Source organism: Amblyraja radiata, chromosome 2 (assembly GCF_010909765.2).
Source record: "Amblyraja radiata isolate CabotCenter1 chromosome 2, sAmbRad1.1.pri, whole genome shotgun sequence".
Taxonomy (NCBI): Eukaryota; Metazoa; Chordata; class Chondrichthyes; order Rajiformes; family Rajidae; genus Amblyraja; species Amblyraja radiata.
In genome coordinates this window covers 119,911,260-119,938,479 of record NC_045957.1, presented here as the reverse complement: position 1 = coordinate 119,938,479, position 27,220 = coordinate 119,911,260, and the positions used below count along the sequence as shown (strand labels likewise).

Below are 27,220 nucleotides of genomic sequence, written 5' to 3'. Positions count from 1 at the left end.
AACATATAAGATTATTAAAGGTTTGTACACGCTAGAGGCAGGAAACATGTTCCCGATGTTGAGGGAGTCCTGAACCAGGGGCCACAGTTTAAGAATAAGGGGTAAGCCATTTAGAACAGAGTCGAGGAAACACTTTTTCACACAGAGAGTGGTGAGTCTGTGGAATTCTCTGCCTCAGAGGGCGGTGGAGGCCGGTTCTCTGGATACTTTCAAGAGAGAGCTAGATAGGGCTCTTAAATATAGCGGAGTCAGGGGATATGGGGAGAAGGCAGGAACGGGGTACTGATTGGGGATGATCGGCCATGATCACATTGAGTGGCGGTGCTGGCTCGAAGGGCCAAATGGCCTACTCCTGCACCTATTGTCTACTTTACAATTTTTAACTGGTCAATTAACCCACAAACCTGTATGTCTTTGGAGTGTGGAAGGAAAACTTTATGGACATAAAGAATAGGCTTATATTCACTGGAATTTAGAAGAATGAGAGGGAACCTTATAGAAATATATAAAATTCTTAAGGGATTGGACAGGCGAGAAACAGGAAAAATGTTCCCGATGTTGAGGAAAGTCCAGAACCAGGGGTCACAGTTTAAGAATAAGGAGTAGGCCATTTAGGACTGAGATGAGGAACAACTTTTTCCATGCTGAGAGTTGTGAATCTGTGGAATTCTCTGCCACAGAAGGCAGTGGAGGCCAATTCACTGGATGTTTTCAAGAGAGAGATAGATTTAGCTCTTAGAGCTAAAGGAATCAAGGGATATGGGGAGAAGGCAGGAACGGGGTACTGATTGGGGATGATCAGCCATGATCATATTGAATGGCGGTGCTGGCTCGAATGGCCGAATGGCCTACTCCTGCACCTATTGTCTATGTTTCTTTGCAAACGCTATAAGGCAGTGCTGCTCCAAAGCCGTGAATATAGAGTGAATAGAGCAGGGGAAAGGTGGAGGAAGGAAATGCAGATGCTGGTTTACACCGAAGATAGACATAAAATGCTGGAGTAACTCAGCGGGACGGGCAGCATCTCTGGATAGGATTAGGTTTGTTCCACTAAAGATGCAGGACAGAACGCCACAGGAAATCCTTCATTCCTGCAGCTGTCAAATTGTACAACGCCCCCTTCTGTTAGTAGACATTAGATGCAGAAGTAGGCCATTCAGCCCTTCGAGCCAGCACCGCCATTCAATGTGATCATGGCTGATCATCCACAATCAGTAACCCGTTCCTGCCTTCTCCCCATATCCCCTGACTCCACTATCTTTAAGAGCTCTATCTAACTCTCGCTTGAAAGCATCCAGAGAACCGGCCCCCACTGCCCTCTGAAGCAGAGAATGCCACAGATTCACAACTGGGTGAAAATGTGTTTCCTCATCTCTGTTCTAAATTGCCGACCCCTTATTCTTAAACTGTGGCCCCTGGTTCTGGACTCCCCCCAACATCGGGAACATGTTTCCTGCCTCTAGGGTGTCCAAACCCTTAATAATCTTATATCCAGAGGATCCAGGGAATTGGATCCATTAAGAAAGCATCCAGAGAATCGGCCTCCACCGCCTTCCGAGGCAGAGAACTCCACAGACTCACAACCCTCTGGGCGAAAAAGTTTTTCCTCGTCTCTATTACAGTCGTGGTGCGCACTCTCGCCGCCCCTTGTCGCAGGGACCTACTTGTGATCATTCCTCCGGTGATGGACGCTAGGAAGCCCACCACCACGGCCGCCACTGAGATGACTCTGCCCTGCTTGTGCCTCTGGAGCATGACGAACATCAGGAGGCCAACGGCTCCGTGCAGGAAGAGCGAGGAGAAGAGCGCCCAGAGGAAGACCCAGTACCACATCTCTGCGGAGAGAACATACACCGTGGTTTAGTTCTTGTTCATTAGATCACAGGCACAAAGGAACTGCAGATTTTGACTTTCAAAAAAAGACGGTGACAAGCATGTCCCTGAAGAACTTAGAGCAGGGTCAGGCAACCTTGTTCTGCATAGGTGCCGGGACGCACGTCTGTGAGCGGATGGGGGGGGGGGGGGGGGGGGGGGGGGGGGGGGGGGGGGGGGGGGGGGAGGCATATCTATCATGTGTAAAATAGAAACATAGAAAATAGGTGCAGGAGTAGGCCATTCAATATGATCATGGCTGATCATCCAACTCAGTATCCTGTACCTGCCTTCTCTCCATACCCCCTGATCCCTTTAGCCACAAGGGCCACATCTAACTCCCTCTTAAATATAGCCAATGAACTGGCCTCAACTACCTTCTGTGGCAGAGAATTCCACAGATTCACCACTCTCTGTGTGAAAAATGTTTTTCTCATCTCGGTCTTAAAGGATTTCCCCTTTACCCTTAAGCTGTGACCCCTTGTCCTGGACTTCCCCAACATCGGGAAGAATCTTCCTGCATCTAGTCTGTCCAACCCCTTAAGAATTTTGTAAGTTTCTATAAGATCCCCCCTCAATCTCCTAAATTCTAGCGAGTACAAGCCGAGTCTTCCCCCTTATACACATCTATCACCTGGACACATGGATCCCGCCCCCATCCCGCCCCGGATGGCAGGCATCAAATCACGTGTTCACAGAAGGGGGACAAAAATGCTGGAGAAACTCAGCCCTCGCATGTCAAGTCAAGTCAAGTTTATTTGTCACATACACATACGAGATATGCAGTGAAATGAAAGAGGCAATGCTCGCGGACTTTTGTGCAAAAGACAAACAACCAAACAACCAAACAAACTATAAACACAATCATAACACACATATTCTTTTACATAATAAATAATGGAAGGAAAAACGTTCAGTAGAGTTAGTCCCTGGTGAGATAGGCGTTTACAGTCCGAATGGCCTCTGGGAAGAAACTCCTTCTCAACCTCTCATTCTCACCGCATGGCAACGGAGGCGTTTGCCTGACCATAGCAGCTGGAACAGTCCGTTGCAGGGGTGGAAGGGGTCTCTCATGATATTGTTGGCTCTGGTGTTGCACCTCCTGATGTATAGTTCCTGCAGGGGGGCAAGTGAAGTTCCCATAGTGCATTCGGCCGAACGCACTACTCTCTGCAGAGCCTTCTTGTCCTTGGCAGAGCAATTCCCAAACCAGATGGTAATGTTCCCGGACAAGATGCTTTCCAACGCTGCTGCATAGAAGCACTGGAGGATCCTCGGAGACACTCTGAATTTCCTCAATTGCCTGAGGTGGTAAAGGCGCTGCCTTGCCTTACTCACGAGTGCTGAGGCGTGTGATGCCCATGTCATATCCTCGGAGATGTGGACTCCCAGATATTTAAAACAGTTCACCCTCTCCACAGGATCCCCATTTATCCTCAATGGAGTGTACGTCCTCGGATGATGTGCCCTCCTAAATCTTCCGGCATGTCTCCACCCGCTAAGTTTCTCCAGCATTTTTTGTCTACCTTCGATTTTTCCAGCACCTGCAGTTCTTTCTTAAACGTGTTGACAGACTGTGCGCGGCCGAGCCAGCGGCTTTGTGCAGGATGCGGTACAGGCAGAGCTCCGCGATCCGGATGATTACGGGGGGGGGGGAAATTCCGCCTGCGGGCCGGATGATTTTTGGTTACTGGCCGCATTCGGCCCGGGGGCCGTGGGTTGCCAAACCTTGACAGAGTCATAGTCATGGAGTGATACAGTGCGGAAACAGGCCCTTCAGCCCAACTTGCCCACACCGACCAACATGGCCCAGCTACTCTAGTCCCACCTGCCTGCGTTTGGTCATTATCCCTCCAATGTATCCATGTACCTGTCTGTTTCTTAAACGTTTGAGATAGTCCCAGCCTCAACTACCTCCTCCGGCAGCTCATTCCATACAACCCACCTGTGTGAAAACGTTACCCCTCACCTTGAACCTATTATCGCTGGTCCTCGATTCCGCTACCCTGGGCAAGAGACTCTCTATTCCTCTCATGATTTAATAGACTACACGGATAGGACACGTTTCGGGTCGGGACCTCTCTTCTGACCCAGTCTGAGACACGTTCTCTAGTGATTCTGCCTGACCCCAGGGGCATGGTGGCGCAGCGGTAGAGTTGCTGCCTTTACAGCGCCAGAGACCAGGCTTCAATCCTGACTGCGGGCGCTGTCTGTACGTTCCCCCCGTGACCTGCGTGGGTTTCCTCCGGATGCTCCGGTTTCCTCGCCAACTCCAACGACGTGCAGTTTGTAGGTCACAAGTTCAGGAGTGATAGGAGCAGAATGAGGCCATTCGGCCCATCGTCCACTCCGCCGTTCAATCATGGCTGATCTATCTCTCCCTCTCAACCCCATTCTCCTGCCTTCTCCCCATAACCTCTGACACCTGCATTAATCAAGAATCTATCTACATCTGCCTTAAAAATATCCACCGACTTGGCCTCCACAGCCTTCTGTGGCAAAGAATTCCACAGATTCACCACCCTCTGACTAAAGAAATTTCTAGGTAGACAAATTGCTGGAGAAACTTAGCGGGTGAGGTAGCATCTATGGAGCGAAGGAAATAGGCAACGTTTCGGGTCGAGAACCTTCTTCAGACTGAGGAAGGGTCTCGACTCGAAACGTTGCCCATTTCCTTCGCTCCATAGATGCTGCCTCACCCGCTGAGTTTCTCCAGCATTTTTATCTACCTTCGATTTTCCAGCATCCGCAGTTCCTTCTTAAAGAAATTCCTCCTCATCTCCTTCCTGGAAAAACATCCTTCAATTCTGAGGCTGTGACCTCTGGTCCTAGACTCTCCCACTAGTGGAAACATCCTCTCCACATCCACTCAATCCAGGCCGTTCACTATTCTGTAAGTTTCAATGAGGCCCCCCCCCCACCCCTCATCCTTCAAAACTCCAGCCAGTACAGGCCCAGTGCCGTCAAACGCTCATCATATGTTAACCCACTCATTCCTGGGATCATTCTTGTAAACCTCCTCTGGACCCCCTCCAGAGCCAGCACATCCTTCCTCTGATATGGTGCCCAGAATTGCTCGCAATACATCAAATGCGACCTGTCCAGCGCCTCATAGAGCCTCAGCATTAGATCACTGCTTTGCATATTCTAGTTCCCTCAAAATAAATGCTAGCATTGCATTCCCCTTCTTATTCACCCTAGTGTGTTACGGTCTGAACGAAATTTCGTGCCTGCAGTCATACATACAATAATACAATAATAAACAACAATAAACACAAATTAACATCCACCACAGTGAGTCCTCCAAGCACCTCCTCACTGTGGTGGAGGCAAAAATCTTAGGGCTGCAGTCTCTTCCCTCCTCTTCTCCCTCTGCGCTGAGGCGATTCCCCACCGGGCGATGGCACAAACGGGCCGGCTCAAACACCGCGGCCGGGGGTGGTCGAAGCTGCCGCCCTCCAGTCCAGCACACGCAGCCGCTGGCCCGCGGCTGAACCCAGGACTCAGGTCACCGCCACCAGAACGCCGTCCCAGCCACCGGAGCACCGTTCCAGCCCCGAGCCGGATCGCCCTCACGTGAGTACCGTTCTCCCTCGGGCTGGGCCACTCCGACGGGAGTGCCGTTCTCCCTCGGGCTGGGCCACTCCGACGGGAGTGCCGTTCCACCCTCGGGCTGGGCCACTCCGACGGGAGTGCCGTTCTCCCTCGGGCTGGGCCACTTCGACGGGCCACAGCCCCGCACGGGAAAGTCTCTCAGCCCCTCGCCAGGCCGCTCTCACGAGAGCGCAGTTCCAGCCCCGGGCTGGGCCACCCTCACGGGAGCTCAGGGCGAGTCCTGTCAGCTGCCTCCAGAGTCCCGAGGTTGCCAGCTCCGCCATTAGGCCTCAGCGTAGACGGAGGTAGAGAAGGGGGATACGACAAAAAGGTCGTATTCCCCCGAAGGGAGAGACAGCAAGCCCCGTTTCACCCCCCCCCCCCCCCCCACATAAACACAACCTAAAAAACAAAAACGTAACTAGACAAAACGAAAAAAACAACACAAAAAAGTAAAAGACAAACGGACTGCAGGCGAGCCGCAGCCGTTCCCAGCGCCGCCACTTCCGGTGCGGTGATCGCTGATCGGTGCAGACTCGGTGGGCCGAAGGGCCTGTTTCAGCGCTGTATCTCTAAAGTCTAAACTAAACTAAACTCTGGGAGTTCCCCCAGGAAGTCGTATAAGCAGCAAGTTTTGTTTTTGTAATTATATATATTTTTTTAAATGCAGGAACAAGGAACTGCAAATGTTAGTTTACAAAAAAATACACAGAGTGCGGGAGTAACTCAGCGGGTCAGGCAGCATCAGGGCACAGTGGGAGATTTGCTGCCTTACAGCGCCAGAGACACTGGTTCAATCCTGACCGCGGGTGTTGCCTGCACGGAGTTTGTACGTTCTCCCCATGACCACGTGGGTTTTCTCTGGGTGCTCTGGTTTCCTCCCACACTAAAGAAGTAGTTTGTTGGTTTTGGTAAAAATTGCAAATTGTCCCCAGTGTGTGTAGGATAGGGTTAAGTGTGCGGGAATCGCTGGTCAGCGCAGACTCAATAGACAATAGGTGCAGGAGTAGGCCATTTGGCCCTTCGAGCCAGCACCGCCATTCAATGTTATTATGGCTGATTCATCCCCAATCAGTTCCCCGTTCCTGCCATCTCCCCATTTCCCCAGACTCCGCTATTTCTAAGAGCTCGATCTAGCTCTCTTGAAAGTATCTAGACTGTTAAGGGTTTGGACACGGAAGAAGCAGGAATCATGTTCCGGATGTTGGGAGAGTCCACAACCAGGGGCCACAGTATAAGAATAAGGGTAAGCCACTTAGAACGGAAAAGGGGAAACAATTTTTCCACACAGAGAGTTGTGAGTGTGTGAAATTCTCTGCCTCAGAGGGCGGTGGAGGCCGGTTCTCTGGATACTTTCAAGAGAGAGTTAGATAGGGCTCTTATGGTTAGCAGAGTTAAGGGATATGGGGAGAAGGCAAGAACTGGTTACTGATTGTGGATGATCAGCCATGATCACATTGAATGGTGGTGCTGGCTCGAAGGGCCGAATGGCCTACTCCTGCCTCTATTGTCTATTGACTGCTGGTTTCTAGACATCCCAACTTCTAAAGTAAAGAAAGCGAATGGAATGTTGGCCTTCATAACGAGAGGATTGTCGTATAGGAGTAAAGAGGTCTCTCTGCAGTTGTACAGTGCCCTGGTGAGACCACATCTGGAGTATTGTGTGCAGTTTTGGTCTCCGAATTTGAGGAAGGACATCCTTGCTATTGAGGGAGTGCAGCGTAGGTTCACGAGGTTAATCCCCGGGATGGCGGAACTGTCATACGATGAACGATTGGAAAGACTAGGCTTGTATTCACTGGAGTTTAGAAGGATGAGAGGATATCTTATAGAAATATATAACATTATAAAAGGACTGGACAAGCTAGATGCAGGAAAAATGTTCCCAATGTTGGGGGGAGTCCAGAACCAGGGGCCACAGTCCAAGAATAAAGGGGAGGCCATTTAAAACTGAAAATACTTTATCACCCAGAGAGTTGTGAATTTGTAGAATTCTCTGCCGCAGAAGGCAGTGGAGGCCAAATCACTGGATGAATTTAAAAGAGGGTTAGATGGAGCTCTAGGGGCTAGAGGAATCAAGGGATATGGGGAGAAGGCAGGCACGGGTTATTGATTGAGGATGATCAGCTATGATCATAATGAATGGCGGTGCTGGCTCGAAGGGCGAATGGCCTCCTCCTGCACATATTGTCTATGTTTCTATGTTAAAGGTAAAATGAAGCGTTTGTCGGCACTGGGCCTGTACTGGCTGGAGTTTAGAAGAATGAGGGGGGACCTCATTGCAACGTACAGAGTAGTGAAAGGCTTGGATCGAATGGATGTGGAGAGGATTTTAAGATAGAGATGGATAGATTCTTGATTAGTATGGATGTCAGGGATTATGGGGAGAAGGCAGGAGAATGGGGTTGAGAGGGAGAGAAAGATCAGCCATAATTCAAGTGGTGCTGGCTCGAAGGACCGAATGTCCTCCTCCTGCACCTATTTTCCATGTTTCTATGATTGAATGGCAGAGTAGACTTGATGGGCCGAATGGCCTCATTCTGCTCCTATGACTTATGGAACTGCCCATCTCCGAGTGAAACGTATCTCTAAAACATATCTCTAAACTAAACTAAATTAATGTATCTCTAAACTAAACTAATTTAAAAAACAGTTAGACATCTACATGGATAGGACGGGTTTGGAGGGATATGGACCAAGCGCGGGCAGGTGGGACTAGTGTAGGTGGGACATGTTGGCCAGTGTGGGCAAGTTGGGCCGAAGGGCCCGTTTCCAAGCTGTATCACTCTGTGACTCTCAGGGCTTTCTCCGATATATCTTATCATGTCGAACTTTACCATGCACCAACTTTGAAAAATAGATTTTGTTTGCAAACTCATTGCAGTTTGCAGGATCTGCCTGCAGGCAAATCAGACACACCGCATCCAGTTCCCCACATTACAACATTGGAAAAGAATTCCATTGATCCAAAAAACACAAACATGACTCTGTGAAAGGCATTGAATAACACTGCCATTCCTGGCTGGAACTTTCCTTTGTACCAGTGACAAAGAACGGGAGGTTTACTGCTAAATCCACCTTTTATTCACCCACTCGCTTCCAATGCCTTGTCTCAGCCAAAATCTCTCCCCTCTCCCACAGCAGTTTATCAGTTTAGTTTATTGTCACGTGTACCGAGGTACAGCGAACAGCTTTTGTTGCGTGCTAACCAGTCAGCGGAAAGACAACACATGATTACAATCGAGCCATTTACTGTATACAGATACACAATGAGGGAGTAATGTTCAGTGCAAGGTAAAGCCAGCAAAATCCGGTCAAGGATAGTCCGAGGGCCACCAATGAGGTAGATAGTAGTTCAGCACTGTTCTGTGTTCGAGGAAACCGGAGAAAACCGGCCATGAGGAGAACGTGCAAACTCCGTAGAGACAGCACCCGTAGTCGGGATCAAACCTGCGTCTCTGGCGCTGCGAGGTAGCAACTCTACCGCTGCACCACCGTGCCACCCGGTATGAAGTTTGTATGTCGCAGGGGCAGAATTAGGCCATTCGGCCCATCAATTCTACTCTGCCATTCAATCATGGCCGACCCATCTTTCCTTCTCAACTCCATTCTCCTGCCTTCCCCCGTAACCTCCGACACCCGCACTAATCAAGAATCTGTCAATCTCCACTTTAAAAATATCCACTGACTTGGCCTCCACAGCCGTCTGTGGCGATGAATTCCACAGATTCACCACCCATTGACTAAAGAAATTCCACCTCATCTCCTTTCTAAAGGTACATCCTTTTATTCTGAGGTTAGGCCCTCTGGTCCTAGACTCTCCCACTAGTGGAAACATCCTCTCCACATCCACTCCATCCAGGCCTTTCACTAGGCGGTAAGTTTCAATGAGGTCACCCCTCATCCTTCTAAACTGCAGCGAGTGCAGGCCCAGTGCCGTCAAACGCTCATCATATGTTAAAAACAAGACCAGCTCAGTACAAACCCGACAATAGTATTTGCCTTTCAACCTCGGTCAGTGCTATTTTTAAATGTATTTACAAGGGTCTATTCTGCTTAATTTCTATGTAAATACTTTGTGTTTTAAACTTCCCCTTCCTGAAAGGAAATCACACCAACGCCTCTACTTCCTCAGAAGGCTCAGGAAGTTCAGCATGTCCCCAACAACTCTCACCAACTCCTACAGATGCGCTGCAGAAAGCATTTTATCGGGATGCATCACAGCACGGTTTGGGAACAGCTCCACCCAAGACCGCAAGAAATTGAAGAGAATTGTGGACGCAGCCCAGACCATCACACAAACCAACCTCCCTTCCATCGACTCCATCTACACCTCACGCTGCCTCGGCAAGGCCAGCAGCATCATCAAGGACCAGTCTCACCCCCCGCGGTTACTCCCACTTCTCCCCTCTCCCATCGGGCAAAACATAGAAAATAGGTACAGGAGTAGGCCATTCGGCCCTTCACCGCCATTCAATATGATCATGGCTGATCATCCAACTCAGTATCCTGCACCTGCCTTCTCTCCATACCCCCTGATCCCTTTAACCACAAGGGCCACATCTAACTCCCTCTTAAATATAGCCAATGAACTGGCCTCAACTACTTTCTGTGGCAGAGAATTCCACAGATTCACCACTTTGTGTGAAAAAAAAAATTCTCATCTCGGTCCTAAAAGACTTCCCCCTTATCCTTAAACTGTGACCCCTTGTTCTGGACTTCCACAACATCGGGAACAATCTTCCTGCATCTAGCCTGTCCAACCCCTTAAGAATTTTGTAAGTTTCTATAAGATCCCCCCTCAATCTTCTAAATTCTAGCGAGTACAAGCCGAGTCTATCCAGTCTTTCTTCATATGAAAGTTCTGCCATCCCAGGAATCAGTCTGGTGAACCTTCTCTGTACTCCCTCTATGGCAAGAATGTCTTTCTATGACTCCACCTATGGCAAGAAGGTATAGAAGTGTGAAAACGCACACCTCCAGATTCAGGGACAGTTTCTTCCCAGCTGTTATCAGGCAACTGAACCATCCTACCACAACCAGGGAGCACAAGAAGGGTCTCGAACCAAAACGTCACCCATTCCTTCGCTCCACAGATGCTGCCTCACCCGCTGAGTTTCTCCAGCTTTTTGTCTACCTTCGATTGTTCCCGCATCTGCAGTTCCTTCTTAAACAACCAGAGAGCAGTGCTGAACTACTATCTACCTCTTTGGAGACCTTCAGACTATCCCTTTCGCAGACTGGATAGCTCGCAGCAAAAGCTGTTCACTGTACCTCGGTACACGTGACAATAAACTGCAAAGGATTTCAGCCTTTGGAAAGGGTGAAGTGATTTATCAGAAGGACAGCTGGACTAAGCAGCAACCCTTCAGAACTAGTTGCATCAAGCTGAATCTCAAGCAATGATCCAATTATCCAGCTTAAGTCAGTTGACGTACACAAGCCCGTGTTCTTAGAGATGTTTTAATGATAGAGTGGAAACAGGCCCTTCGAGTCCATGCTGACCATCGATCACCCGTTCTATGTTATCCCACTTTCTCATCCACTCCCCACACAATGGGGGCAATTTACAGAGGGCCGATTAACCTACAAATCCACTGTTTAGTTTAGTCGAAGTTTACTAAGCTTAGAGAAATAGTGCGGAAACAGGCCTTTCGCAGCCAGCCACAGCCAGCCACACACACTGCCCTGGCAGCAGCGGCTCACCGGCAGTCCCGTTTGTTTGTGTTATTTGTGTTGTTTATTTCGTTTTGGTTAGTCTAGTTTTTGGTTCTTAGTTTGTGTTTTATGGGGGTGGGGGGTTGAAACGGGGTTTGCAGTCTCTCCCTGCGGGGGAATACGACTTTTTTGTCGTATTCCCCTTCTCTGCCTCCGTCTGCGCTGAGGCCTAATGGAGCTGGCGACCTCGAGGCTCCGGAGGCAGAGCCCGTCAGGACTCGCCCTGAGCTCGCTCCCGTGAGGGCGGTCCGGCTCAGGGCTGGAACAGTGCTCCCGTGAGAGGTTGTGACACTCCCGTGAGGGCGGCCAGCCCGAGGGTGGAACGAGGCTCCCGTCGGAGCGGCCGAGCTCGGGGAGGTGCGGCGCTCGCAACCCGAGGGAGGTTCGGCGCCCAAGTCGGGGCGCCCCGGCCCGAGGGAGAAGCGACGCCCAAGTCGGGGCGGCCCAGCCGGAGGGAGAAGCGACACCCAAGTCGGGGCGGCCCAGCCCGAGGGAGGTTCGGCGCCCATGTCGGGGCGGCCCGGCCAGAGGGAGAAGCGACGCCCATGTCGGGGCGGCCCAGCCCGAGGGAGGTTCGGCGCACATGTCGGGGCGGCCCAGCCCGAGGGAGGTTCGGCGCCCATGTCGGGGCGGCCCGGCCAGAGGGAGAAGCGACGCCCATGTCGGGGCGGCCCAGCCCGAGGGAGGTTCGGCGCACAAGTCGGGGCGGCCCAGCCCGAGGGAGGTTCGGCGCACAAGTCGGGGCGGCCCAGCCCGAGGGAGGTTCGGCGCCCATGTCGGGGGCGGCCCAGCCCGAGGCTGAAGACGGTACGGTACTCACGTGAGGGTGGCTGGGACGGTGTTCTGGCGGTGGTGGCCTGAGTCCGGGGTTCGGCCGCGGGCCAGCGGTTGCGTCTGCAGGACTGGTGGGCGGCAGCTTCGACCACCCCGGGCCGCGGTGTTTGAGCCGCGGGACTGATTTGTAACATCGCCCGGGGGGTATCGCCTCAGCGCAGAGGGAGAAGAGGAGGGAAGTGTAATGACTTCCAAACACGCGTGGTCTTCACTACATGTTTTATTATAGACACTGGTATAAAACACACACCGTGCCCTAGCTGTCCGTGGTCTGTCACTGGAGCTAGAGAGCGAGAGGGACGTGGGGAGGCTACAGTTATACTGAAGATAATAGGGAGTGGTTAGTAGTGGTGAGGTCACTATGTTAAAGGAGCATGCACTGATCTACAGGAAGAGACTGCAGACCTAAGACTTTTGCCTCCATCACAGTGAGGAGATGCTGGGTGGACTCACTGTGGTGGATGTTAATATGTGTTTATTGTTGTTTTTATTGTATTGTATGTATGACTGCTGAAATTTCATTCAGACTTCGGTCTGAATGACAATAAAGGCTATCTATCTATCTACACACACACACACGGGACAATTGACAATTTTTATCGAAGCCAATTAACCTGAAAATCTGCCCGTCTTCAGAGTGTGGGAGGAAACCAAAGATCTCGGAGAAAACCCACGCAGGTCACGGGGGGAAACGTACAAAAACTCCGTACAGACAGCACCCGTGGCCAGGATCGAACCCGGTTCTCTACCGCTGCGCCACCGTGCTGGCCTAAAGCCCGAGTTCTGTGCAGTTAAATCGAGCAAAACACAACACAGAGCAGCACATACAGCACAGGAACAGGCAGTCGGCCAACACTATCAACATCCAACATGGTTCGAAGATAAACTAATCTCCTCAGCCTGCACTTGATCCATATCCCCGCATCTATCTAAATGCCATATAAACACAATTATCGTATCTGCCTCCACCGCCACCTCTGGCGGCGCGTTCAGACCTCCCACAGTATTTTTCTCTTTACTTATTGTACTTGTGTTTGACTTCATTGTATTAATCTTTCGTATCATCAGATTTCATTGTACAGTGTAAACAAACGTTCGGTGCTGGGAGCCTGTTCCAACGCCTCTCAACAATCTCTCTGTGCAGAGATGAACCAGCCCACAAAGCTGCAAAAATATCACAATTATCAATAAGTGCTGCTAGACGTGGTTTTGTAAATTGTCTTGTTCTAATTTTAAGCTAAAGGGGATAATAGACAATAGGTGCAGGAAGGAGTAGGCCATTCGGCCATTCAAGCCATTCAATGTGATCATGGCTGATCATCCACAATCAGTACCCGTTCCTGCCTTCTCCCCATATCTCCTGACTCCGCTAGTTTTAAGAGCCCTATCTAGCTCTCTCTTGAAAGTATCCAGAGAACCTACCAAAACTGCACACAATACGCCAGGTGTGGTCTCACTAGGGCCCTGTACAACTGGAAGGGCCTCTTTGCTCCTATACTCAACTCCTCTTGTTATGTAGGCCAGCATGCCATTCGCTTTCTTCACTGCTTGCTGTACCTGCATGTTTACTTTCATTGACTGATGTACAAGGACCCCCAGATCCCATAGTACTTCCCTTTTTCCCAACTTGACAACATTTAGATAATAATCTGCCGTCCTGTTTTTGACCCCAAAGTGGAGAACCTCACATTTATCCACATTAAACTGCATCTGCCATGCATCTGCCCACTCACCCCACCTGTCCAAGTCACCCTGCATTCTCATAGCATCCTCCTCACAGTTCACGCTGCCACCCAGCTTTGTGTCATCTGTATGATGTGGAGGGCACATTTAGTTTTAAACGGGGTAAAGTTTTGGTTTCGTTTTGAGGGTTAATTTAAAGTTCCCACAAGGAAACAGGCCCTTCAGCCCACCGAGTCCGCGCCGACCAGCGATCCCCGTATATTAACACTATCCTACACACTAGGGACAATTTATATTTATACCAAGCCAACTAACCTACAAACCCGCACGTCTTTGGAGTGTGGGGGGAAACCGGAGCAACCGGAGAAAACGCCCGCAGGTCACGGGGAGAACGTACAAACTCCGTACATACAGCACCCGTAGTCGGGATCGAACCCGGGTCTCTGGCGCTGTGAGGCAGCAGCTCTACCCGCCGCGCCACCGTGCCGCCCTTTGGCCTTTTTCTATTTCTCAACAATCCAACTCTGACGAGCTGAACAACACAATAAGCCGCAAAATGATCACGTTCTAATTATTTGCAGCTAGATTTAGTTTCTAAATCGCCTTGCTCTAATTTTGAGCTGAGGAATGAGAGGCATAGATCGGGTAGACGCACAGAGTCTCTTGCCCAGAGTAGGGGAAATCGAGGACCAGAGGACATAGGTTCAAGGTGAAGGGGGATAGATTTAATAGGGGGCAACTTTTTACACACAAAAGGTGGTGGGTGTATGGAACGAGCTGGCGGAGGAGGTAGTTGAGGCTGGGACTGTCCCAACTTTTAAGAAACAGTTAGACAGGTACATGGATAGGGCAGGTTTGGAGGGATATGGACCAAACGCAGGCAGGTGGGACTAGTGTAGATGGAGCATTTTGGTCAGTGTGGGCAAGCTGGGCTGAAGGGCCTGTTTCCACACTGTATCAATCTTGGACTATGACTCTAATGGATTTGCTCAGGGCAGGTTTTGTTTCACCCAAGGTTAAGGTTTATTATTGTGTTGTACTTGGCATTCTTGCCAAGAAAAACCACAGAGCATTGTTCAATTTAAACTGAGAGATCATGCAAATGTCATTCTAGCCTAATATCAAAAGGTCACAGCTGGTTATTTATAGTACATAGAACAGTACAGCACAGGAATAGGCCCTTCGGCCCACAATATCTGTGCTGAACTTAACGAACAGTGAAAGGCCTGGATAGTGTGGATGTGGAGAGGATGTTTCCATTAGTGGGAGAGTCTAGGACCAGAGGGTCACTGCCTCAGAATTAAAGGACGTTCATTTAGGAAGGAGATGTGGAGAAATTTGTCTGTGGAATTCTCTGCCTCAGAGGGCGGTGAAGGCAGGTTCTCTGGATGCTTTCAAGAGAGAGCTAGATAGGACTCTTAAAGATAGTGCAGTCAGGGGATATGGGGAGAAGGCAAGAACGGGGTACTGGTCGGGGATGATCAGCCATGATCACATTGAATGGCGGTGCTGACTCGAAGGCTGAATGGCCTACACCAGCACCTATTGTCTATAAATATCTTCAGTCAGAGGGTGGTGAATCTGTGGAATTCTTTGCCACACAAGGCTGTGAAGGCAAAGTCAGTGGATATTTTTAAGGCAGAGATAGATAGATTCTTGATTAGTGAGGGTGTCAAAGGTTACGGGAAGAAGGCAGGAGAATGGGGTTAGGAGGGAGAGATAGATCAGCCACGGCGGAGTAGACTTGATGGGCCGAATGTCCCAAATCTGCTTCTATCACTTCCGAACACATGAAGTTGCAGAGAATTGTGGAGGAAGCCCAGACCATCAGGCAAGCCAACCTCCCTTCCATTGACTCCATCTACACTTCACGCTGCCTCGGCAAGGCCAGCAGCATCATCAAGGACGAATCTCCCTCTTCTCACACCTTCCAAGAGGCGCAGAAGCGTGAAAACGCACACCTCCAGATTCTGGGTAGACAAAAACGCTGGAGAAACTGAGCAGGGGAAAACTGAGCCCCAACATCGAGAACATGTTTCCTGCCTCTAGCGTGTCCAAACCCTTAATAATCTTAAATGTTTCAATAAGATGCCCTCTCATCCTTCTAAACTCCAGAGTGTACAAGCCCAGCTGCTCCATTCTCTCAGCATATGACAGTCCCGCCATCCCGGGAATTAACCTTGTAAACCTACGCTGCACTCCCTCAATAGCAAGAATGTCCTTCCTCAAATTAGGGGACCAAAACTGCACACAATACTCCAGGTGTGGTCTCACTAGGGCCCTGTACAACTGCAGAAGGACCTCTTTGCTCCTGTACTCAACTCCTCTTGTTATGAAGGCCAACATGCCATTCACTTTCTTCACTGCCTGCTGTACCTGCACGCTTACTTTAATAGACTGATGAACAAGGACCCCCAGATCCCGTTGTACTTCCCCTTTTCCCAACTTGACACCATTTAGATAATAATCTGCCTTCGTGTTATTGTTACCAAAGTGGATAACCTCACATTTATCCACACGACGTTGCAAAACTTCTCTCCAGAGATGGTGCCTGTCCCGCTGAGTTACTCCAGCATTTTATGACTATCTTCGGTTTAAACCAGCATCTGCAGTTCCATCTTACAGTTTGTGTTTTACGCAGGTTAAAGTTCATTACTGTCACCTGAAGGCAGTGGAGGCCACGTCAGTGGATATATTTAAGGCAGAGATAGATAGCCTCAATAACAATCAGCACGGGAGCACCTCAAGGCTGCGTGCTCAGCCCCCTGCTGTACTCACTCTATACCCATGACTGCGTAGCGAACCACAGTGCGAACTCCATCATCAAGTTCGCTGACGACACCACTATTGTGGGGCGTATCACTGATGGGGATGAGTCAGAGTACAGAAGAGAGATCGAGCAACTGTCCATATGGTGCCAGCGCAATAACCTGGCCCTCAACACCAGCAAAACCAAGGAACTGATTGTGGACTTTGGAAGGAGTAGGAGGGGGACCCACAGCCCCATTTATATCAACGGGTCGATGGTTGAAAGGGTCAAGAGCTTCAAATTCCTGGGCGTGCACATCTCTGAAGATCTTTCCTGGTCCGAGAACACTAATGCAATCATCAAAAAAGCACATCAGCGCCTCTACTTCCTGAGAAGATTACGGAGAGTCGGATTGTCAAGGAAGACTCTCTCTAATTTCTACAGGTGCACAGTCGAGAGCATGCTGACCGGTTGCATCGTGGCTTGGTTCGGCAATTTGAGCGCCCTGGAAAGGAAAAGACTACAAAAAGTAGTAAACACTGCCCAGTCCATCATCGGCTCTGACCTTCCTTCCATCGAGGGGATCTATCGCAGTCGCTGCCTCAAAAAGGCTGGCAGTATCATGAAAGACCCACACCATCCGGGCCACACACTCATCTCCCTGCTACCTTCAGGTAGAAGGTACAGGAGCCTGAAGACTGCAACAACCAGGTTCAGGAATAGTTACTTCCCCTCAGCCATCAGGCTATTAAACCTGGCTCGGACAAAACTCTGATTATTACCAACCACTTTCTGTTATTTGCACTATCAGTTTATTTATTCATGTGTGTATATATTTATATCATGGTATATGGACACATTTATCTGTTTTGTAGTAAATGCCTACTATTTTCTGTGTGCTTAAGCAAAGCAAGAATTTCATTGTCCTATACAGGGACACATGACAATAAACTAACTTGAACTTGAGATAGATTTTTGATTAGTACGGATGTCAGGGGTTATGGGGAGAAGGCGAGCGAATGGGGTTAGGAGGGAGAGATAGATCAGCCACGATTGAATGGCAGAGTAGACATGATGGGACGAATGGCCTCATTCTTCTCCTATCCCTTATGAACCAATGGTCCGTTCCTGCCCTGTGCCGTTCTGTAAATAACCAGCATAGATCGTGTATTGTGACCAGCTAAATCCTCTCCATGTTAAACTGCAATGATATCTACATACTCACACACGTTAAATCGAGCTGTGCATTGCGGGTTTTCTGTCTGAGAGCCTAGGCAGCAAGCATTTTTTTTTAAACTTAAAAACATAGAAAAAGATCGATTTGTGATCAGTAAGGGTGTCAGGAATCACAGACAATAGGTGCAGGAGCAGGCCATTCGGCCCTTCGAGCCAGCACCACCATTCAATATGATCATGGCTGATCATCCAAAATCAGTACCCCGCTCCTGTTTTCTCCCCATAATCCCTCGATTCCTTTAGCCCCAAAGCTAAATCTAACGCTTTCTTGAAAACATCCAGTGAATCGGCCTTCACTGCCTTCTGTGGCAAAGAATTCCACAGATTCACAACTCTCTGCGTGAAAAAGTTTTCCCCCCAACCCAGTCCTAAATGGCCGACCCGTTATTCTTAAAGTGAGAGACAAGGTACTGCAGATTCTATCAACCATAATACCAACACCAAGAGAGCTACCATCTACCTCAATGGAGACCCTCGGACTATCTTTGATCGGAATTTATCTCGGACTAAACGCTATTCCCTTTATCATGTATCTGTACACAGTGGACGGCTCGATTGCAATCGTGTATTTGTAGTCTTTCCGCTGACTGACTAGCACGCAATAAAGAAAGTGTTTCACTGTACCTCGGTACACCTGACAATAAACTAAACTCAACTAACTAAACCTCCCAACTTGTTCAATACTCTGACAAAGGCTCAGTCATGATCACATTGAATGGCGGTGCTGGCTCGAAGGGCCGAATGACCTACTCATGCACCTATTGTCTATTTACTACTGACCTCATTGGTGACCTTCGGACTGTCTTTGATCAGGCTTTACCTTGCACTAAACGTTATTCCCTTATCATGTATCTGTACACTGTGGACGGCTCAATTGTAATCAGGTATTGTCTTTCCATTGATTGGTTAGCTCACAACAAAAAGGCTTTTCACTGTACCTCAGTATACATGGCATTAAACTTAGACTGTGGATCGAGGGAGAGTTTGATTTTGCTCGTGGGGCTAACGGAATCAAGGGATATGGGGAGAAAGCAGGAACGGGGTACTGATTGTGGGTGATCAGCCATGATCATATTGAATGGCGGTGCTGGCTCCAAGGGCTGAACTGCCTACTCCTGCACCTATTGTCTATGTTTCTATTCAAGAACGCCCACCCAGTCCCAACCCACTGACTCATAAATCGTTCAAGTAGCGATCATTAAACACACTCGCGTTACAAAGCTCCAAGAACAAACAATGACTTCATTCCACGAACAACTTCCCCTGTCCCACTTGACTAATTTAATAGACAATAGACATAAGGTGCAGGAGTAGGCGATTCAGTCCTTCGAGCCAACACCACCTGACAATAAACTAAAGACAATAAGCCAGCAATGTGATCATGGCTGATCATCCCCAATCAGTATCCCGTTCCTGCCTTCTCCCCATATCCCCTGACTCCGCTATTTTTAAGAGCCCTATCTAGCTCTCTCTTGAAAGCATCCAGAGAACCTGCCTCCGAGGCAGAGAATTCCACAGGCTCACCACTCTCTGTGAGAAAAAGTGTTTCCTCGTCTCCGTTCTAAAAGGCTTACTCCTTATTCTTAAACTGTGGCCCCTGGTTCTGGACTCCCCCAACATCGGGAACATGTTTCCTGCCTATAGTGTGTCGAAGCCCTTAATAATCTTATATGTTTCAATGCGATTCCCTCTCATCCTTCTAAACTCCAGAGTGTACAAGCCCAGCTGCTCCATTCTCTCAGCATATGACAGTCCCGCCATCCCGGGAATTAACCTTGTAAACCTACGCTGCACTCCCTCAATAGCAAGAATGTCCTTATCAAATGCTTTCTGAAAGTCCAGGTACACTACATCCACTGGCTCTCCCTTGTCAATTATCCTAGTTACATCTTCAAAAAATTCCAGATGATTAGTCAAGCATTTTCCCCTTCGTAAATCCATGCTGACTCGGACCGGCCCTGTTACTGCTATCCAAATGTGCGGCTATCTCATCTTTTATAATTGACTCCAGCATCTTCCCCACCACCGATGTCAGGCTAACTGGTATTGATTCCCTGTTTTCTCTCTCCCGCCTTTCTTAAAAAGTGGGATAACATTCGCTACCCTCCAATTCACAGGAACTGACCCCGAGTCTGTAGAACATTGGAAAATTATCACCAATGCATCCACGATTTCTAGAGCCACTTCCTTAAGTACCCTGGGATGCAGACCATCAGGCCCTGGGGATTCATCAGCCTTCAGTCCCATCAGTCAATCCAACACCATTTCCTGCCTAATGTGGATTTCCTTCAGTTCCTCTGTCACCCCAGATCCTCTGGCCACTAGTACATCAGGAAGATTGTTTGTGTCCTCCTTAGTGAAGACACATCAATTCTCTCAGCATATGACAGTCCCGCCATCCCGGGAATTAACCTTTTAAATCTAAGCTGCACTCCCTCAATAGCAAGAATGTCCTTCCTCAAATTAGGGGACCAAAACTGCACACAATACTCCAGGTGTGGTCACTCTCTTTGTTAGACAGAGCGCTGGAGCAAAGGGTCTGTCCCACTTGGACGACCTAATCCACGAGTTTAGAAGACCCTAGATGAGTTGTAAAAATGTCAAGGTCGTGTTGACTCGCCGAAGTAAAAGACCTCCTACGGCCATGTCTACGACCTCCTACGGCCATGTCTACGACCTCCTACGGCCATGACTACGACCTCCTACGGCCATGACTACGACCTCCTACAGCCATGACTACGACCTCCTACGGCCATGACTACGACCTCCTACGGCCATGTCTACGACCTCCTACGGCCATGACTACGACCTCCTACGGCCATGACTACGACCTCCTACGGCCATGACTACGACCTCCTACGGCCATGACTACGACCTCCTACGGCCATGACTACGACCTCCTACGGCCATGACTACGACCTCCTACGGCCATGACTACGACCTCCTACGGCCATGACTACGACCTCCTACGGCCATGACTACGACCTCCTACGGCCATGACTACGACCTCCTACGGCCTTGACTACGACCTCCTACGGCCATGACTACGACCTCCTACGGCCTTGACTACGACCTCCTACGGCCTTGACTACGACCTCCTACGGCCATGTCTACGACCTCCTACGGCCATGACTACGACCTCCTACGGCCATGTCTACGACCATGTCTACGACCTCCTACGGCCATGACTACGACCTCCTACGGCCATGTCTACGACCTCCTACGGCCGTGTCTACGACCATGTCTACGACCTCCTACGGCCATGACTGCGACCTCCTACGGCCATGTCTACGACCTCCTACGGCCATGTCTACGACCTCCTACGGCCATGTCTACGACCTCAGTCTTCTACACCTAAGACCAACTACGACTAGCTACAAGTGGAAATGATCACATGATAAAATGTGACATATTTTTTCTCGGGCCAGTTACCGACCTACGACTACCATCACGACCTACCTACGAGTAAAAAGTATCAATTTTTTCCATGCCGACCTTTTTTTCCCACTCGTGGACATTTTTTATCTGGCTGGAAAAAATACCGCGGCCTACTTGAGGCCACGAGTACGCGGAGACCACTCACGAGCATGAGGAAGAGTGAACTACGACCTCCTGGCGACCATGCTGTGAGTGCCAGTCAAGGGCAAACTCGGCAGAGGTCGCCAATTAGGTCGTGAAAGCGGGACAGGGGCTTAACTCAGCGGGACAGGCAGCACTTCTGGAGAGAAGGAATGGGTGACGTTTCGAGTCACGACCCTCTACACCAGGTGTTTGCAATCTCTTTCGTCCCGTTTACCCCGGGCAACTTTAATAGCACGTAACAATGTTATTCCACTTATTTATGAAGGACTAATGATGGACAGATATACCAGAACCAAACACAGTCAAGTCAACGAGAAGAAATATGTACAAATCCAGAATCAACAAATTTACCCCCTGGGTAGGCGAAATTGACCCCCAAGGGGGGAAATTTACCCCAGGTTGGGAACCCTCGATGTAGAGAGATATGGAACAAATGAATGAAAGATATGCATAAAAAGTAATACTGATTTTAAAGGAAACAGGCCATTGTCAGCTGATTGTTGGGTGAGAACGAGAAGCTGGTGCGACTTGGGTGGGGGAGGGATAGAGAGAGAGAGAGAGAGGGAATGCCGGGGTTACTTGAAGTTGGAGAAGTCAATGTTCATACCGCTGGGGCGTAAGCTGCCCAAGTGAAATATGAGGTGCTGCTCCTCCAACTTGCGCTGCGCCTCACTCTGACAATGGAGGAGGCCCAGGACAGAAAGGTCAGTGTGGGAATGGGAGGGGGAGTTAAAGTGTTTAGCAGCCTCTTTGTGGTCTTCAGTGAGGATGGGCTTTGGTCTATCAAGAGGACTGTCATTCACCGAGCTCCATCAGAACCAGGTCACAAGGGATAGGAACAGAATCCGGCCAGTTTTTTTTTTTTTTGAGATACAGCGTGGAAACAGGCACTTCAGCCCACCGAGTACCCCCCCCCCCCCCAGCATCTATGGAGCGAAGGAAATAGGCAATGTTTCCGGGCCGAAACGTTGCCTATTTCCTTCACTCCATAGATGCTGCCGCACCCGCTGAGCTTCTCCAGCACTTTTGTCTACCTTCGATTTTCCAGCATCTGCAGTTCCTTCTTAAACAATATGTTCCATCTACACTGGCCAGCGCACAACAAAAGCTTTTCACTGTACCTCGGTACACATGACAATAAACTAAACTGAACTGAGTATATGGAGGAAAGAACTGCAGATGCTGGTTTAAACCGAAGACAGACACAAAAAGCCGGAGTAACTCAGCGGGACGGGCAGCATCTCTGGAGAGAAGGAATGGGTGACGTTTCAGGTCGAGAACCTTCTTCAGAACTGAACCTGCTTACATTTGGTCCATGTCCCTCCAAACCGGTCCTATCCATGCACCTGTCTAACTGTTTCATAAAGGTTGGGATAGTCCCAGCCTCAACTACCTCTTCTGGCAGCACGTTCCATACACCCACCACCCTCTGTGTGAAAAAGTTTCTTCCCAGCTGTTATCAGGCAACTGAATCATCCTACCCCATCCAGAGAGCGGTCCTGAATTACTATCTACCTCATTGGTGACCCTCGGACTATCCTTGATCGGACTCTGCTGGCTTTACCTTGCACTGAACGTTATTCCCCTATCATGTATCTGTACACTGTAAGTGGATCGATTGTAATCATGTATTGTCTTTCCGCTGACTGGATAGCACGCAACAACAGCTTTTGACTGCACCCCGGTACAATAAACTAAACACAAAAAAAAGTTGCTAACTGGCCTTTGATTATTAATTTGTAGGAAGGAAATGCAGATGGAAGGCGATTCTGGATTGTCAAAGATGCCCCCACTGTCCATCTTCAAATCCTCCCTAAAAACTCATTTTTATTCTCTGGCTTTCGACACTGGCTGAGACATTGCTCCTGTTCTTAGTGCTTTTAATGTCTTTTAATTTTTACTGTTTTTTAGTCCTTCGTTTTACGGTTTTTAATGGTTTGTAATAACTTTTTGTCCATGAGTTCTCATGTACAGCACTTTGTGGCAACTGCGGTTGTTTAAAGTGCTTTATAAATAAAGTTATTATTATTATTATTATTATGCCACAGCCAGACATAAAAACAGCTTTTATCCACGAGTAGTTACTCTACTCAACAACCAAAAATCTGTAGCCTCCCTTTGATCTGGTATTTTGTTGGTTCACATGCTTGATCAATGGTGTTTTATCATTAATGTTTTATTATTATTATTAATGTTTAGTGTTTTCGGAGGCATTCGTAACTGTCACTGTATGTCATGTTGTTACTTGTGGGCGGAGCACCTAGGCAAATTCCTTGTATGTGAATACTTGGTCAATAAACTTACTTACTTACTTATGCTGGTTGAAACCGAAGATAGGCACAAAAAGCTGGAGTAACTCAGTGGGTCGGGCAGCAACTCTGGAGAAAAGAAAGAGGTGACGTTTTTGGTTCGAGACTCTTCCTCCAACTGAGAGTATCTGGCCCCGTCTCTCAGTCTGAAGAAGGGTCTCGACCCGAAACGTCACCCGTTCCTTCTCTCCAGAGATGCTGCCCGTCCCGCACTGAGTTACTCCAGCTTTGTGTGTCTACCTGGGGCCTGTGATTATTAGACTGGCTTTACAAGCCTGATACTGTCGTTTTCACAGACCATGAACGACTCTCTGTCGGGCTGGCCGTTCAATGTATAATTTACAACACAGTTTCTTATTTCCTTAGCACTTACTCCAGAGAGTAATGTAATCAACTCTTTATTCATCATTATCCTGAAGGGGAATTATTGCAATGTTTTTTTTTTTTAAATCTACATTTGATCCTCTAGGACCAAAAGAATAATCGATTTGAAATGTCTCCTCCCGTTTGCTGAGGGAGACAAAAAAATGTGCATTTGTCTCGATCACTAAACAAAGGGGGGGGGGGGGGTGTGGAGGGAGAGGAATGGGGGGGGTGGCTGGTGGAGGAAGGGGGGGGGGGGTAAAAGAGGGGATCAATTTTAACCAGGTTTTGTGCAATGTGCATTTTAACATTGTGGGCATTTGGACCCTGTCCAATATTGTTACATTAAATGGATACAATGCAGCCTCCCTCTCCTCCCTCCTCCTCTCCCTCCTTCCCCCCCGCCCTACCTCTCCCTCCCATCTTACCCCCTGCCTCCTCTACCCCCTCCCCCACCGTCTTCCTCCCCCGCTCTATTTCTCCCCCTCCCTACCCACCTCTGCCTCCCATTTCCCTCCAGGACCCCTCCCTTATCCCCCTCCCCTACTCCACTCTCCCCTCCGATAACCTGTTTCCCTACCCGTCCCCTAACCCACCCCCTCCCTCTAATCCCCTGCCCTCCCCTCTTCCCTAACCCCCCCCTCCAACCCTCCCTCCTTATTTCCCTCTCCTACCCCCCCCTCATCTCTTTACTACCTTGTCCCCCCCTCTCTATCCACCCCTCCCCTGAAGTCATCCTCCCCCAACCCCTTGCTTCAAACCCCCTCCCTTACCTCCTCCTCCTCTCCCATCCAACCCCCTCCCGCATACACCCTCCTCCTCCTCCTCTCTCTTCCCTACTCCCTGCCCTTCATCTTCCCACTACCCCGTACCCTTCCCCCCCTCTAACCCACTCTCCCCCTGCCCATCCTCCCCTTCCCCCATCAGAGCTTCTTGCCCAGAGTAGGGGATTCGAGGACCAGAGGACACAGGTTTAAGGTGAAGGGGAAAAGATTTAATAGGAATCTGAGGGGTGACTTTTTCACAAAGGGCGGTGGGTGTATGGAACGAGCTGCCAGAGGAGGTAGTTGAGGCTGGGACTATCCCAACGTCTATAAGAAACAGTTAGACAGGTACATGGATAATGTTTAAGAAGGAACTGCAGATGCTGGAAAATCGAAGTTAGACACAAATGATGGAGAAACTCAGCGGGTGCAGCAGCATCTATGGAGCGAAGGAAATGGGCAACATTTCGGGCCGAAACCCTTCTTCAGATGGATTGGACAGGTTTGGAGGGATATGGACCAAACGTGGGCAGGTGGGACTAGTGTAGCTGGGACACGTTGGCCGGTGTGGGCTGAAGGGCCTGTTTCCACACTGTATCACTCTATGTCACTATCCCCCTCCCCTGCCCCAACCCCCCTCCCCCTCCTCGTAACCCCCTCCCCCCCTATCTCCCCCAACCCTCCTCTCATTCTCCACCTGTCGTTCCAACCCCCTCCACACCCTCTCCTATCCTCCCCCTCCCCTAACTCATCTCCCGCTCCTCCTCCTCCTAACTCCCCTCCCCACCCTCACATTCTCCACACACTGCTCCCCTCTCTTCTCATCACCCCCTCCCTTCCCACTACCCCTCTCCCCTATCTCTCTCCCCCCTTATCCCTGCTCCCCTCCCTCCCAATCCCCGCTCCCCACCCTCCCATCCTTCTGACGAAGGGTCTTGATCCGAAACGTCACCCATTTCTGCCCTCCAGAGATGCTGCCTGTCCCGCTGAGTTACCCAGCTTTGTGCCTATTGTACCTCCCTTCCAAACCCCCCGAACCCCCTCCCATCAACCTCTTCCATCGCCCCCCCGCCCTAACCTCCCCGTCCCTACGCTCTCTCCCCTCTACCCCCCTCGTCCCACTAAACACTCCCTCCAGCCCCCCCCATGTCTCCCTCATCCCACTTCCCTCTAATCCCCTCCCTCTGCCTCCTACCCCCTCCCACACCACCCTATTCCCCAGCTACCTCCCCCTCTCTCACCCACCTGCCCCTCTCCTCCCTCCATTCCCCTGTCCCTACCTCCTCCAACCCTCTCGAAACCCTCCCAAGCCTCTCTTCATACCTCTCCACCCCCTTCCCACCCTTGCCCCTCTCCCCCACCCTTCCAGCTACCCATCTACCCTAAACCCCCCCCCTCCCCTCCACCCACCCCAAACCAATCCCTAGTCCCAACTTTTCCCACTATCCCCTCTCTCTGCCCTTACGCCAGCCCTGACCTCCAATACTCTAATGCCACCTCTCCCCCCTCAACCACCCCCCCCCAACACTCTCCCTCTCCCCTCCCTAACCCTCTATCCCCTTCCTATTCCCTCCCTTCTTCTCTCTCTCTTTCTCTCCTCCTTCCCCTGTCTCTCGCTCTCCCTCTCCCCCCTCCCTCCCTTCCCACCCTCTCCCCCTCTCCCTCCCCAAACCCCCACCACTTTCATCCCAAAACCCTCTCTGGCTTAAGTCCTCCCTCCACCACCTCCAGTTTAAATTCCATTTGGAATATATTGGAGGACCAAGAAACCTAGAACCAAGAACCACCCCCACCACCCCCCTCCTCTCCTCTCCCCTGCCCCGGGTACCGGTGAAGTGCTGCAGGGTTCCGTGCGCCCACAGGCTGAGGACTTGCTGTACGGTCAGGTTGATGGAGTAGCCGCTGGCTGGCATGGCCCGCTGTCCGTGTAGCCGCCGCCGCCGCTGCTGCTGCTGTAGCTGCTGCAGCCCCAGCCCCTGTAGCTGCTGCCTCTGCTCCAGCCCCAGTAGCTGCTGCCTCTGCTCCAGCCCCAGTCTCTGCTCCAGCCCCTGTAGCTGCTGCCTCTGCTCCAGCCTCTGTCTCTGCTCCTCCCGGGGGCCCGGCATTGGTGTGCAGAGGGATACGGGCTGCCTGCAACCACACACCAACACACACGGGGACAAACAGCGAGTAGGCGGCCGCTCCAGCTTCAACGTTGCAAAGTCACGGCAATCCCTCTGTGTGTGTCTGTCTGTCTGCGACTACCGCTCCCACAGACATGAAAGTGAACGCCTTCACCACAACCCAGCCACACTTAAAGGCGATTGCACTCGCATATCTGACCGCCTGACACTCTATTCCCCCACCCACTCCCTCCCTCTCTCTTAAAGGGATTTACCCTCGCTCTCCTCTCCCCATGTACAGTTAAAGTCCACACACACACACACACACACACCTCCCATCTGGAAACTGCTCCAAATGCCTCAATAAATATCCACTCCTAAAAAGGAAACATAGAAACATAGAAATTAGGTGCA

The 27,220-nt window shown here is 50.1% G+C and overlaps 1 protein-coding gene across 1 annotated transcript in view; it reads right to left on the bottom strand.

The window, feature by feature from the left end:
* The window catches only part of tmem170b (transmembrane protein 170B), a 32,294-nt gene extending 5,305 nt beyond the window's left edge, over positions 1–26,989 (bottom strand). The window contains exons 1-2 of the mRNA XM_033014490.1: positions 26,533–26,989; positions 1,665–1,835 (exon numbers count right to left, since the gene is read on the bottom strand). Coding sequence (XP_032870381.1) covers positions 1,665–1,835; positions 26,533–26,809 — 448 coding nt within the window. The 5' untranslated portion in view covers positions 26,810–26,989. The remainder of the gene's footprint in view (positions 1–1,664; positions 1,836–26,532) is intronic.
* Positions 26,990–27,220: the final 231 nt, after the last annotated feature.